The 14,063-nt window shown below is 39.8% G+C and overlaps 2 protein-coding genes across 4 annotated transcripts in view; one reads left to right on the top strand and one right to left on the bottom strand.

The window, feature by feature from the left end:
- Positions 1-3,083: 3,083 nt before the first annotated feature.
- Positions 3,084-11,747, bottom strand: LOC145477601 (heme A synthase COX15-like). Of its 2 annotated transcripts, XM_081455550.1 has the most exons (10): positions 11,596-11,747; positions 10,854-10,955; positions 10,659-10,770; positions 9,661-9,847; positions 8,576-8,762; positions 7,257-7,427; positions 6,776-6,857; positions 5,827-5,981; positions 4,981-5,094; positions 3,084-4,448 (listed from the first exon to the last, which is right to left on the bottom strand). In XM_081455550.1, the coding sequence occupies exons 1-10, from the start codon at positions 11,659-11,661 to the stop codon at positions 4,311-4,313; spliced, it is 1,314 nt and encodes a 437-aa protein (XP_081311676.1). In that variant the 5' UTR covers positions 11,662-11,747; the 3' UTR covers positions 3,084-4,310. The 2 variants fall into 2 exon arrangements, with proteins under 2 accessions (XP_081311676.1, XP_081311678.1); XM_081455552.1 differs by lacking the exon at positions 10,854-10,955.
- A 75-nt stretch (positions 11,748-11,822) lies between these two features.
- LOC145477544 (pseudouridylate synthase 1 homolog) overlaps positions 11,823-14,063 on the top strand; it is a 15,730-nt gene continuing 13,489 nt past the window's right edge. Inside the window, exons 1-4 of one of the 2 annotated variants that reach the window (XM_081455548.1) lie at positions 11,823-11,904; positions 12,004-12,178; positions 12,329-12,438; positions 13,785-13,878. In XM_081455548.1, the coding sequence (XP_081311674.1) occupies positions 12,023-12,178; positions 12,329-12,438; positions 13,785-13,878 (360 nt within the window). In that variant the 5' untranslated portion in view covers positions 11,823-11,904; positions 12,004-12,022. Of the gene's footprint in view, positions 12,179-12,328; positions 12,439-13,784; positions 13,879-14,063 lie in introns of both variants that reach the window. The other variant, XM_081455547.1, reaches the window with a different exon arrangement.

The following is a 14,063-nucleotide window of genomic DNA, read 5'->3' as shown; positions in this document are numbered from 1 at the left end:
ACAGTCTAGAAAGTTATCTTTCAGGGTTAATATTTACTTATTGTTTCAGGCGGTATTTTTCCCAAGGTGCAATTTACTTTTTCATCGAGTTGAAATCGAGTTAGTCAGGCGGGACTGGAGTGCCGCCATTTATACCTTTATTGAAAGCACACCATTAGCGCTACCTAGACTAACATAAAAGCTGTTTAGAATGTTGTTTAGGCTAACTAGAACAATGTCTAGGCGAAACTTGAAGCCCAACTTGAATTTGAAGGCTCAATTTCGGAATTCCCTGGCCATGGTAAAACGTTAGGTGGTCGGTGGGCATACAATCTGTAATTTCACCAGCCGGGACAAGTGATAAAAAAGGCGAAGGATTATTCAAAGGTGCATTATGCAAATATTGCCTATTGAGATTTTTAAAAGCACTGGCTCTTTTTTTTTTTATCCCACCTATGGAGACACAACTGAGATATTCGAAACGCTGCAAATTGATATGTGATAATCAAGCTATATTTTACATGAACACCTGATCAACTGATAAGCAGCTGTTTTGGAATCAATAGTTTCCTTGATAATGAGCTTCTTACCCGCTACACTCTTTCTTTTTTATAAGAATATTTTTATAAGAATATCGAGGCTGAAATTTGCGAAATTTTCAGAATATTTTAAGAACAAAACCGAGGCTGAGATTTTAAAAAAGAATATATATTTTGTGCTGAAAGTTTGTAAATACCGTGAAAAAAATTCTTCCTAGCTTTCTTTAAAAGGCAAAACTAGCCAAAAAGTAACAAAAACAACACTAGCACATTCTTGCAAGACGTTTTGTGCATTATATCAGGCTTCAGGTTGGCTCACTTGAACGCCATCCAGACACCAAATGCATTCGAAAACAGAAATGTCATGGCTATAATCTAAGAATTATAGTCACAAGATTATTTTCAGCCTAAAATCGACAGACTGAAAACTAAGAATATTCATCCTCGGCCGCAAAAACAATATTCTTATAAAAAGAGAGTGTGGCCCTTTCATTTCCAGCTGGAAGTGGGTTCAAAATAACATCCCAGTTTCGTTAAAACATTTTGACAACGTTTTCTGTAAATATTTGACAAATGAAACGCACTTCATGGTGCCAATTGCCAGCTTTTGCCATCTTATCTACCGTTCATATAATTAATAATATCAAAGCGAATAAAATGCAACTAAAATATACGATCTCTTTTCTTCTCTGGTCTTTTCTCTCTCCCACATCAATCATTCTATAACTACTACTTTAAAATACTAATTCAGGCAGGCGATGGGAAATGAATTTCAGTATTTTATCGAAATGGCCAAATGCGGATCAGTTTCAACGAAAGTTTTCTTCATGCGAAGGGCATCGTTGGAGAAACAGGCGACTCAGATGGATAAAGAAAAACAACCTGAATACACAACTTAGCATTTATTTACTTTTGGTGGCTGTTTTGTAGGAAATAGATTGCTTTAGGGCACTTCAACATATTTTCAAACCCCGTCCAAAAGAAATTCAATGGCTTTCTCATAAAACTACGCAGTTTCTAATCGCAACTGATTTTAACGTCTATTTTTGGGCTAGAATTTCTGTTTGCATGTACTTGTAAAACGAATCGCATCAGCGTATAACGCGATCTGAATTTAAAACATAACAGACAATTGCAGTCCTTGGTATTAGTAGTGGGTCTCTTGTGTAAATACGCCACTGACTGTATTCTCAAGCTCCAATTAAAGATAAAATCTGCATACGAGCCAAGTGGCTCATCAGGCCGGGGCCTATCCCGGTTTCTATAGCATGAAGCGGCTAGGAGTATTTCTACTCCCCCCTGGATGAAATGCTATGGCAGGATTACCACTTCAGCATTAAATTCGCCGGTACCCATTTATACACCTGGGTGGAGAGATTGAGGCAGCGAGATTTAAGTCTCTTGCCTAAGAACACGACACAATATCCCAGGCCAGGGCTCGAACTCGGACCGCTCGATCCGTAGACGAGCGCACCGCCAAATTAAAAAGCTGGGAAACTTAAGAGAAGAAGACTGTTATAAACTAAAATTTCAAAACCAGATGAGCTTTCACCTTTACTTTCAAAGAAAAAAAAAAAAAAAGACAGCGTTAAGGGTCGTTTTCTTTAGTGAAATTTTGGGGATCTAAATATCTGCCAATTTTGCATGGATGCTATACACTGTAAATACCTGGGTGGAGACAGCTCAAATTGCTCAGACCAAAACTAGGACAGCCAAATTTTGCCTGTATCAATGATCGTGTTCTAAAAGAGGAAAAACACTAAAGAAATTAATATTTATAACCTGGAAAAAAAATCGTAGTTACCACTACTCTTGAAAAATGGACAATTTTTTTCCAAGATGCATGTAAAGAAAATAAAAATAAAAGATTCCATGATTGCTCTAAAAACACCACCACAACGAAACTCGTCAAGAGCCCATGGAAGCGTTTTTGTTTTATTTCTGCGCTTATAACCCTTAGGAGGGTCAGGGATGGGTTTGGACTCCCACCACACCCCTTGTTCCCTTCCGTCTCGAGAGGGAGGAGGGGGGCGGCGGCGGCACTGGTGTAATTATTTTCTGTATGTGTGCAAGTTTGGAAGCAGACTCCCGTGATGCTAAAGCAATTGGGGCACATCCAAGAAACAGCGCCCAGTCTTCGACAGGAGGACTTATCGCGCGATCGCAAGGTGACAAGAAAGAATGGAAAACTTTGGGTTTTCTGGGGTGAGTACCGACTTCGCCGATAACTTCATTTATTTGTTTTTTTTTCTAACATTTTATTATTATCGTAACATCACTTACATCCCTTTCACTGCAAAACGTAAGGTTAAAAAAATTACATTACAAGAAGTAAGATTACAACTAACCACTTAATACATAATATATCCAGTCTTGCTTTGAGGCTTACCGTATATTAAATTATCACCATTTACAGTAAGGAGAGGAGAGGCTTCCATAGCGAAAGAAATTTTGCGTTTTGGCCTTTTTTTTTTTATAACTTCGTTAACGCTGCAAATAGACCTCTTCACTGTTGCTGATGCCATCTTGCTTGGGGGCGGGGGGAGGGGGGAGGGGGAGGGGGGGAGGGGGGAGGGGAGGGAGGGAGGGGGCAAACAAATCAGAAATTACAGTAAATGCATGGAGAAAATGGAGAATCTTATTTACTAACAACTCACTTACTAGGTAAACGCATTTACAAATCACATTTGAGGAAAATAGCATCGTTAGAAAAGCCACAACTATGGTTTTCATTTTTCCATACGTTTGTCTGCAAAACCGAGTCGCAATTCGCGGAAAACTTAAGAGACATTTGTATGAAAAATTCAAAGCACAATTCCTCGCCTGACAACAAATCTTCTTTAAGTTTGACCCAAAAAACCGTTCTCTTGGGTACATTTTCCTTGTAACTCATAAAATACTGGTAAGGTCAATCACTCTCAACTTATTGGACATCGAACTTTTTCTTTTCCCTTACATTTACTGAAATTTTTCCTGTGTTTGTTCCCCAAGCAAGATGGCGTCAGAAACAGTGAAAAGGTCTATGCAGCCAGTCGCTCACGTGAAACCAATCCTCCGTAGGAAAAAAAGATGGCGACTGGTACATTTACCCATAATTCTTAGCGCACGAAAACCATAACAACGTTCATAAAACGTACAGAAAAGTAACAAAATCTTCGAACCTAGGCTACACAGTTTCCTTGGTACAGGAACAAATATTGACGTCAAAATACAGGTGAGAAGTTTCATTTTAGGGAGTAAAATGATAACTCCCCCCATGAAGTTAATGATAATGTGGTCACACTCTCATGTTTGTATTTTTTACATTCTACTGATTTGAAAGCCTTAATACACTTTGTTAGCTCGATGTGGGGCAGTACTACCAGAAAGCTGTGAACTGGACACATCTGTGACGAGACTCAAATGTAAGAAATCTAGGCTACTACACGTTTTTACACACTGCTATACGCGGGCTAAATTTAGGAAGAACTGATGGGTTTCAAAAGGCCTCTGTGTCCGTTAAACCACGGGAATAGCTTTTAAAACGCCGGATAAGTCACTGCTAAGGTTACGCATCAATGGCTGCAGACCTGCAGCCACAAGCGAGTGTCCATATAGCAGAGGTGCCAACATGGCCGGTGAATCGACGTCTTCACTTGTCTCTATTTAACACTCCTCATCGCTGGGAGGTGCAATAAAGTCTTGAAACCAGCGCATTAATTTTATCATTGTAGTTGAAATTTTCGCCGTACCATCAAGAGCGCGCGCAGGATAGCCAGTGTCGATATGGGCTCCCTGTGGCACAAGCACATCTTACTTAGGTACAAGTGGCTTACGGAGTTCGTTAGTGAGCCAGACAGCAATTGTTAACAGCGACAAAGCTCCAGCCTGATGGCTGGCAGCTAGATGGGTTGGTACATAGTACAGCAGTGTGGCGATACCAAGGCTAACCTGGAATCAAAACGATAAAACAAAAACAGTTGAACTCTGCATTCCTGAAGCCAGCGGTTTTCGATTTTAATGTTGCTAAGTAACATGGCATGTTTTGATGATGTTAAGCTGACGCAATAGGGAGCGAAACCCTTAGATATTTTTTATTTATCAACTCCAAAAGGTAACTTGGTCCCCGTCCACAGCTTCAGTTTATTTCTACAGTTGAGCCTAATTCGTCACGAAAACGGGGCTTTTGAAGAACGCTCTTCAAACCGGAGGAATTTTAAAACGCCGCATTGTCTTTTACTGTGGACAGTAAGCATTTTGAAAAAGGGACTTTTCGAAAACAATGAAGTCACAGTTTCCTCAAACACAAAGCGACAAGTGATTGTTGCGTCTTCATATTTCTCCGGCATAGTGTGGACGGAAAACATTTGATGCGAGTGAAAACGCCGTTTTTAAAATTAGCCGTCTTAGTGTTTTCTGAACTTAAACACCGAATTTTCTTAACCTACACGCATAAGGTAAAAAGGATGGAAATTTACTGCACCTGTAAAGCGGACATTCCCAGCAAACAGTTCAAGGCTATGTTGGCTCTACCCGGCAATGTCAGCGGTCTCGCAAGAAGAAACAAGATCGCGATGGAAGATACGGTTGTAGTTCCCTGCAACAACAACAATTAGGTAGTTTCGTGAGAAAAAGTTCTTTTGCCGGTTGTCACGCGATGCTAGAGACAGGCCACGTTATCACGTAACACCGTAACACGCGAGAACGCTTTGCGTGACAACACTCATGAAACTGTTTCAGTTGAAGCGCACTAGAAAGTTAGGGAGGCGCTAAGAGGGAGGGGAGGGGGAGGGGGGGCGCTAGAAAGACGAACACTTTCCCAAATTTTTCATCTTTTGGCTGAAATGGCCGATGACTTGAAAAACTGTTTCACTCGATTCTATCAAGGTACTTGGCAGCATATACCACAAACTTCTCAGCCAACTTCAGATTCGGACTTACTTCCATTTAAAGGGCCCTTACTTTCGAAGGGGAGCGGATGGAAAAGTTCTCCTTCGAAATTTTCACGATATGCGCCTGTGTGTTACTACTATGTAGTCACACGCGATGACGTCAGATTCACCATTAAAAATTCCACACCGAGAGTCCGTGGGAACGAGGTTGAACTTCCCATTGGTTGCTGCTCACGTTTGAATTTTCGCGCGTAAGTATGTTCAGCCAATCACAGATGCTACACGGGTCTACGTCATCAAGAGGCAATTTTGCAGCTCAAACTAAACCTTAGCTGTTTCTGGAGCAGGAGAAGTTCATAAGGGCGCGGAGGTAAGCGTTTGTTTCGGCAGGCTAAGGTTAACGCTACAGAGCTAAACGTTAAACAGTGATAACTCACAAGAATTCTGTGAACAAACTGGGTTGTGGTTGGGTTTTCAAAGAAGTTTTTCCACTTTGGTTCAAGAGCAAACAAGTCAGTTGGAATCCATCGATCGGCCATCTTGGGAAAAGAGTTGTACACCAGCCCAGCGTCCAGGCCTGCAACAAAGGCACCTGTGGGGAGAGGGGTGGAGTTTAGAAGTAAGAAGATAGTAAATCTTGATCCCAGGCTCTCTTCCCTTATCCTCGGGAGGCAAATAAGAGAGAGCCTGCGATCGAGGTTGAGCAGACAGCAAGGCCAGACAAGTCAATATGGCATATGCATATTACGTTTTGTAACTTTCCAAAATTTGTTCTCCTATTCTTTTTATGTACACTTCAATCTTGAGAATCTAAAACCCAAAATCTTTTATGCAAGCGAAAATGATCGTCCCTGTTCACTTTACGCTAAAAAATAGGATTAAGAGTGATTAGTAATAGTAATTGCGCCGATTGGAGTACAATTGAGAGAGTAATCCCATGAGTAATTTCAAAATCAGATGAGTGCGAAGCGTGACGCCGATTTGAAATTGGGAGCATGATTATTCCATGAATAGTATGACATGAGGTCCAATTCCTAATTAATCGTTGTATCTATAACAAATTTTGGAATTAAAAATGTCTTTTGAGAACTCCTTTTCAGCGAAAAAGTCAGTAACACTTTTCATGAGTTTTGAAAACTGTAGGAAACATTACTAAGTAAGCTATAAATGAGTGCATAATTGATGTGGGAATCACATGGGTATCAAATTACAGGTACAGTGTATTCAGTTACAAAAAGTTCAAATTAGATACCGTAATTGGACACCCACGAGATTGTGCGCCAATCACATGTCAAATAGGCATGCAGAGAACCAATCAGGATCAAAAATTTTGTTATAGATACAATAAATAGCATAATACCATGAAACAGCAAAAAATATTGTTACCTGAAAAAGCAGTGAACCCAACAAATCCCTTACAAGTGTGTGCAAACATTCTGAAGCGTCTCATTTGTGGTGTCAAGACATACTGAAATGAAACAAAACCCGGTTGATAAAAATCTTAAAGAAAAACTTTATGCACTAGGGGCCGCTGGGACCATAGCCAGAACATAAAAAATTATGACTGAGGCAATGTTTAATGTATTTAGGCTTTGTATGATGACTAAATAAACAACAAAAATGGAAAAAATGACTTGGAGGCAAGTACCTCGCTTTGCCCATTACTTAAGCTATGGCCCTGCTGTGGTACTCAAAAAAGTCCTAACACCTCTTTGATTACGTACTGTAAGTTGCAGTAGGACTGTTACAAAAAATTTTGTCTTGAACTTCACTAGACCAGGGAGAACATTATTTTTGTGCACCATATATTTCCACTTGTGGCTATTAGCTGCAGAACTAAGCACAATATCACAGTTACATAACTTACTCTTGCTCTAGGAATGAATTGACTCAGTCCACACCATATCAGACCCGCATACAAAATAAAAGCCAATGAAAGATGAGCGGCAAGTCGATATGGACTGACACGGGGGATCTCTGTCTTGCTGATAAGCTCCTCGTCAAGTCCACTCTTCACCATGTACCAGCCTAACAAACCCTACAGTACAGCCAATGAATAGTTAGAGCTAACAGAAATATTATTAGCAGATTATCTGAAATCCAGTCTTCTGTACTTGAAAGCAAAATGATGGTTTTTGCCAGTTTGTAGGTTATGTAATATATCAAGCATGAAAGACCGTGCTTGACTTCATTTCTAAACACTGAGAGGATAGTTAGATATACTATGCGTAGTGGAGTATTTTTGATGAACTTCAAGGTGTTTGGTAATGTGGTCAAACAACATCTTGAGTGTTTGATATATCTTCCCAATTATAAAAATCTACGCTAATTAGATCACATATCCAAACTGTCACCATCATTTGAAATTATTAAATAACTGAGTTTGAGAAATGTATTTATAATACACTGCAGCCAAAAGTCTGTTTAATCATTAAAAGCTGGAGGCAAGAAGGCAGTGGAAACTGTCTAATGAGGTCCTACAAAAAATGAAGATGTTCACAGTTAGGTAGAGGCAAGGCTGCGTAAAATGTATTATGCAAGAACAATAAGCTCCTACATGTGTGATCTTGGCCCAGCACAGGCGGCCCAGACGTTGTATACGATTAATACGTGACATTATGCTGTTGGCAATTACGTTACGATTTTAGCCGTTTATAAGACAATGTATGAGAATGCTTCGAAAATTACTCTTAATACTACGTGTAGAAAATAATTTGAATAAAATGGCTAACCTGATGTTTGCATTGCATTGTTTTAATGTCTCTGGGTTCCTGGAGGTGGTTTAGAGCCATTTAGGCGTTTTACTTTCTGGCGGTTGACTCTAAACCACCTCCAGGAACCCAGAGACATTAAAACAACGCAATGCAAACATAAGGTAAGCCATTTTATTCAAATTATTTTCTACACGTAGTATTAAGAGTAATTTTCGAAGCATTCTCATGCATTGCCTTATAAACGGCTAAAATCGTAACGTAATCGCCAATAGCATAACGTCATGTATTAATCGTATACAACGTCTGGGCCACCTGTGGGCCCAGCAGGCTCAAAGATGAACTCGGACCACTCAGTGTGGAGTCATATACACACAAACAAACCATTACGCCACCTCACCTTGACCATCACTTCACTATCATAAGATTCTAAATGTTACTGTTACACAAATCATTCATTGTATTCAATCACTACCTGGCACATTATCAGAGCCCCAAACACTCCCACCCTAATCTTCATTCCTCTGTTAAACCAGCCTTTGTACCAGAAATATGCAGCAGGAAGGTAGAACACAGCTCCAACCATACGACCCCACATTCTGTGAGCATATTCCATGTACCAGATCCACTTGAATTGCGTTAGAGTGATGTCTTGGTTGGAACTGCAGAAAAAAAGTTCTTCTTTACGACTGGACCATTTAACTTTTGAGGAGGAGAGCAGATGATTTTGAGAAGAAAAATATTCTGCAAATACCACAAAAAATTCAGGCAGAGGCCACTGCCGAAAAAAATTCATGCATGCTTAGTGAGCTAGAAAAAGCATGTCGCACAGAGAAAAATTAAAACCATGCATACACAACTCTTGAGAAAAACATTCCTGGAGCATAAAAGGGCTAAAAAACCTCATACACATACTACATCACCCGCCCTGGCCCACAAATTTTCTGGAGCCACACAATTAATAAATCCAGCATTATCCAAGGAAGACTATTTTCACTCAGTTCAAGAAAGTTGTAGTAATCAGGAATTTGTGTAGCATCAAAGGCTGCAGCAAAGCGTGCAAAGGGCACTACATAATATAAATAGCCCCTCTCACACATAGCGTGACTGTACTGCGCTAGATTTTAGGAGAGACTCCTATACAGAAAGTATGGGGGTACCTTTTGGGGGTTAAAAATGTGGTTGTGGTATCTTTTATGGTGTTCAGCTTCAAAAGGTTCACAGTGGGAGCTTTTAATTTGTGTTAGATTTTAGGGTATTGAGCCAAAAGAAATGTGACAAGAGATACATGTACATGTAATGTGCTGTTTTGGAATTGGTACCTCTTAGGGCTGACCAAAATTTCAAGCCACACCCACAAAACAGGATCTTGGTACCTCTTACGCGTTCTTTAATTTCAAAATTTCTGACAAGCACCCCTGTCCTTTTATATGGGAGTTCCCCCCCCCCAGACTAGATGTTATTCACTGCAGGCATACACTAAGTACAAATATTTTCTCACACTTCTTGCGTTTGAGGCATCTTAACCTTTTATATACAGCATTTCAGATTGTGGCTTACTATTTGTATTCTGGGTATTTCTGGTATCTCTCAAACTCCTTCTCCCATTCTTCTTGTGTTCTTGGTGGCTTCATTCCTTTGATTAGATGCCAGTCTACCATCGACAGACCAGATTCTGTGAGCCTCGTGACCCCGCCCAATACCACAGAGCCGACCACCAGACCAGCACAACCCAGTAGCCAATAACCTGACAAATATCATAGCATGAATTCTCAATACTGATTGCATTAAATCTATTTTCATGTCAGTTTGGAGTATTGAATTGGGCACCAACTCAGGGTTGTAAGTTGTTTCAAGTACCATTAAGGATATTGCTTTTCATTTTCTTGAGCAGCCTAAGTGGGCTCATGATCATGCACGTAGAAGTCTGTGATGCTCTCTGGTGCGAAGTTTCATTACATTAAACGCAATGGATCTGCAATGCCAATCAGACACTTTCAACTTCGCCAATAGTCAGGGACTTCCTGATGCTAAGTTCAATGACAGCATTTTGGGCTACAAGTCTGTCAAGACAACTGTACTGGCTCCAGTAATTAAAATTATAACATGTAAACCTACTTTTATTATTGTTAGTACTCCACACAGAGGAGGAAAGCGGATATGAGCATAAAATGTTAGTTATCTTGGTTATAAACTGAGGGCGACATAGGACTTTGCAGTGATGATTGTTTTTCTAATGCGGTGATGCAGTGAATAAAATCCCACCTTACAGTGTTGCGGTGGGCGATATTAATGGGTGGGTGATCTGTTTATGTCGCGGAAAAATTGCTGACTCAGAGGTATAAATTTAAAGTATTATGCCAAGTGTACAAGACATGTTCAAATCATGGAGCTAAAAATCTATGGTGCGGTGACAGTGTTTTGGCGACTTTTCTTTCTTTATACTGTGTTTGTTAATTTTTTTTGCAGTGTTGCAGTGTTCCAAGCCCCCCAACCCTGCCTTGTCCCAGTCTAAACTGTTTTGTTAAATTAGTTTTGGATCATAAATATCTACACACCTGTTATTCTAGTTGCTTGTGGTGAGATTTCAGCTGTTGCAGGTGCAGCTAAAGCCTCAGTAGTAAGAAACTTTCGGCATCCTTTTGATAAACTTGAGACCTTTGTGTGACGCTAAAGTAGGATATAGAAACAGATGACAGAATTTGATATCACATGTGCAACAAAAAGCTTACAATCAAAATTATTCAACTTACAGATATGTTGCTTCTTATCCAGGTAAACAGTTTTTGTGACTTGTCTTTGCTCTGACGGCACCATAAGGACACACTGTTGTGTGAGAAACACCTTTGCAATGCCTTAGAACAATAAAGAGAAATTTGTAAGCTATTTACATGTAAATTTAGGGTACGTTAAATTTTCATAAGCCTGTATGCTAATTTTTACATCATTCACAATACTTAGTAGCTCAAAAGAGAATGACCCAAAAATTTGCAAGAAGTTAGATATGGAAGCAAGCTATCTCCTATCTCTCCCCCTGCCCTGGCCCAACACGTCCCCCACCCCCATCCCATCTAGGGATATGAAGGATCTCCTTCAAAAGAGTTTTGACAGTAAAAATATAAGAATTGTTCAAATTATCAGTTTTCAAGTTACAAGGGGTCAACAAAAAATAATGGTCCGAAAAATAATAGGTCCTTGCGATCCAGTATCTCCTTCCATTGCAACCCCACCATCTACTTTCACTGTCATTTCATGTTATGTAATCCTACTTTTGCTCCAGCCTAAAAAGCTTGTCAATAATTTTCTCGCCAGCAGCTCTTTCTTTTCAAGAAAACTTGGAAATGAAAACCGAAAAAGAACATCAAAAAATCCGAAACCAGTTAATATTCGTCCTCCTTGAACTTCCTTTTCAGCTGATGCAACAGCTTTATTCTGAATCATGTAAGCTTAATTTGCAAAATGTCACTGAACCAGAAAAATTCACTGATTTCTTACCGTTTTTCTTGTGAGAATCTTTATCGTACTAATGCTTTTGAAAGGGCATCCCATGATCCGTATCATCGTAGTGTACTCGTAAATCTACGACAAGGAAAAACGTGCAGCTTGACGATATAAACTGATCGATCGTGTTTTTTCTAAGAAACCACTACAAAAGCGACTGGGGCGAGTATAATTCTTACATAATATAACTTGCTACGACGGATAAATCCGCTGAGTAAAGCCACATATTGTGGGCTCATCACTGGCTGTGGATCGTAAAAGACCTGCTGTTTGGACGCAATTTTTCTCTTGTTTTAGACAGAGGTTTTGGGTTTTTTGTATGCCACGTTTTGTTTCCTTGTTTTTGTGTAAAGTCTACTATTTACATGTTCCAAGATTAAGATATTCAGCTGTTGTTCGAAGGCTTTTAGATCTAGACAAGATGGCGGACGACAGCACGTGCAAGATTGACGAGAATTCAGTGAGTTGTCCCGAGACATCAGAGCACAATGGCAGCCTGAAGAGGTCCCTAAATGATGATATCAAGATAGAGGATAACTCAAACAAGAGACTAAAGACAGAGCTTGGTGATGTAAAGGTATAGTTAAGAGGGCTGTTCTTCGAAGTCCCATATGACCTTGAATTCCCTGTCTTTGTTAACACTTGAATGTCTTACTACATGTATGCCCGAGTGTACCTCTGAAGTGTAACATTTTTGTGAACTTAACAATCAGAATGTTATTCCAAGGTACCTGAGGATAGCGAACAGGAGAAAGTAAACTCAGTTCCTAGAATTAGAAAGAAGAAGTGCGCTTTGTTGCTGTCTTACTGTGGAGCAGGCTACAATGGAATGCAAATGTAGGTACAATATGGATTTCCCTGATCAAGTTTTAAGTGTTAAAGGAACCGATGAATCCATGACCAGAGTGGATTCATGGGTTCCTTTGACACACCATGATCCAGACAGATCTTGGATCACTGATCCTGATCCAGATCACCCAAAGGAATGTACATGTACCCAAAGTTTTTGTGTCATTGATCTTGGATACGATGACCAACTAGACACAACCAAGGAAAATTGCGCTGATGGTCACTACTGGGACCAACAGGTTGATTGACAGTGATCTGTTGCATTGAGAGGGGAGGAGGGCTTTCATATACATGTACTTCTGGCAAGACTGGAGGGACTGGGAGGGGATGGTGGGGGGGTGGGGGAGGTGGATGCTGAATAAGTTTGTGGATTTGTTTGGATTGCAAGTTTTCATATCATTTCTGTGGATCTCCAGATGCCACAAAATAATGTACATTTAACTGACTGGAGATTTTTTTGAAAATTTATACAGGATATAGACTTTCCATTCCATACAGTTGTTGCTGGGACTTTTTTCCTCCTGTTTTCTGAATTCAAACAACAGATTTGTTGTCCTTAATTTGTTCCTAAGTATTGCCTAGAAAATTTGGTAACCCATCAAGTTAAAAAATGTAGGTTGTCAACTGTCTGTATGTCCATTCATCTATACCTCTGCGCACCCCATCTTGTAAATCAATTTGAAATGTCACACTCTGGAACAATCCCGTTCCTAGAGCTTTTCCCTTAGAGATTGGGAGGGGCAGGTTTACAGTATACATCTTTGATATTGGGCATCCATGTTATGTTCAATTGGCACCTGTCAAAACAAGATATCCACTGACCAGTATCACGTGCCCATACTGCAGGCTCATGTTTAGAGCTCATCAAGGTCAACTTTTTTCAAGTTGGCTGCTGCCCAGGTACAGGTTTCTGACTAGATTGCAGGCTCAAGCCAGGGCAACTTGTTGTAATTAGGAAATCCACTTTAAAGGTTTGGTTATATATTAGATTCCCTGAGTGCTATGAAAGCATTGTCTCTTTGATTACTCTTTGGACTCTGATTAATGTCCACTTTGATGGTTTCAACACAGCTTTGTATGAACTAGAGTTGTGTTTTGTCACTGTGGACAAGAGAAATAATCTGCCCTAATCTTTGCCAGGGAGTGTTCTTATCAGTAACTGTCTGGTGACAAGATGGGCAACATTTCTTTCTTACACACAAAATCAGTTGTTTGGGATTAAATTACGCATTAAAAAGGGGGTTAGGGTACAGCATTCTGTAAATGTATACATACAATGTCCTTTAACAGTTTTGGATAATAATAATTAATATTCTTTCCTTCTTCATGTCAAGAAATCCTGGAGTCAGAACTATTGAAGAAGAATTGTTGAATGCTTTGTTCAAAGCTGAGGTGATAACTGAAGATGATAAGGCCTGCTTAGGGAAGGTAAAGGCGTAGGATTTAGTATAACCTTATTGTTGAAAACTGTATGGGATAATGTACAACTGGTTGTATTTTTTCAGGGCTGGAAAAAAACACTTGAATTCCAGTTTGCCCTTAAGACAAGTATCTGTCAAATAATGCTTGCCCTGGGCAAGTCTCAGTTTTCTCTTTTGATGATTTACCGGTAG

This window comes from Orbicella franksi, chromosome 2 (assembly GCF_964199315.1).
Source record: "Orbicella franksi chromosome 2, jaOrbFran1.1, whole genome shotgun sequence".
Lineage (NCBI taxonomy): Eukaryota > Metazoa > Cnidaria > Anthozoa > Scleractinia > Merulinidae > Orbicella > Orbicella franksi.
Note: the sequence above shows the minus strand (reverse complement) of the source record. Positions and strands in the feature narration are given on the sequence as shown.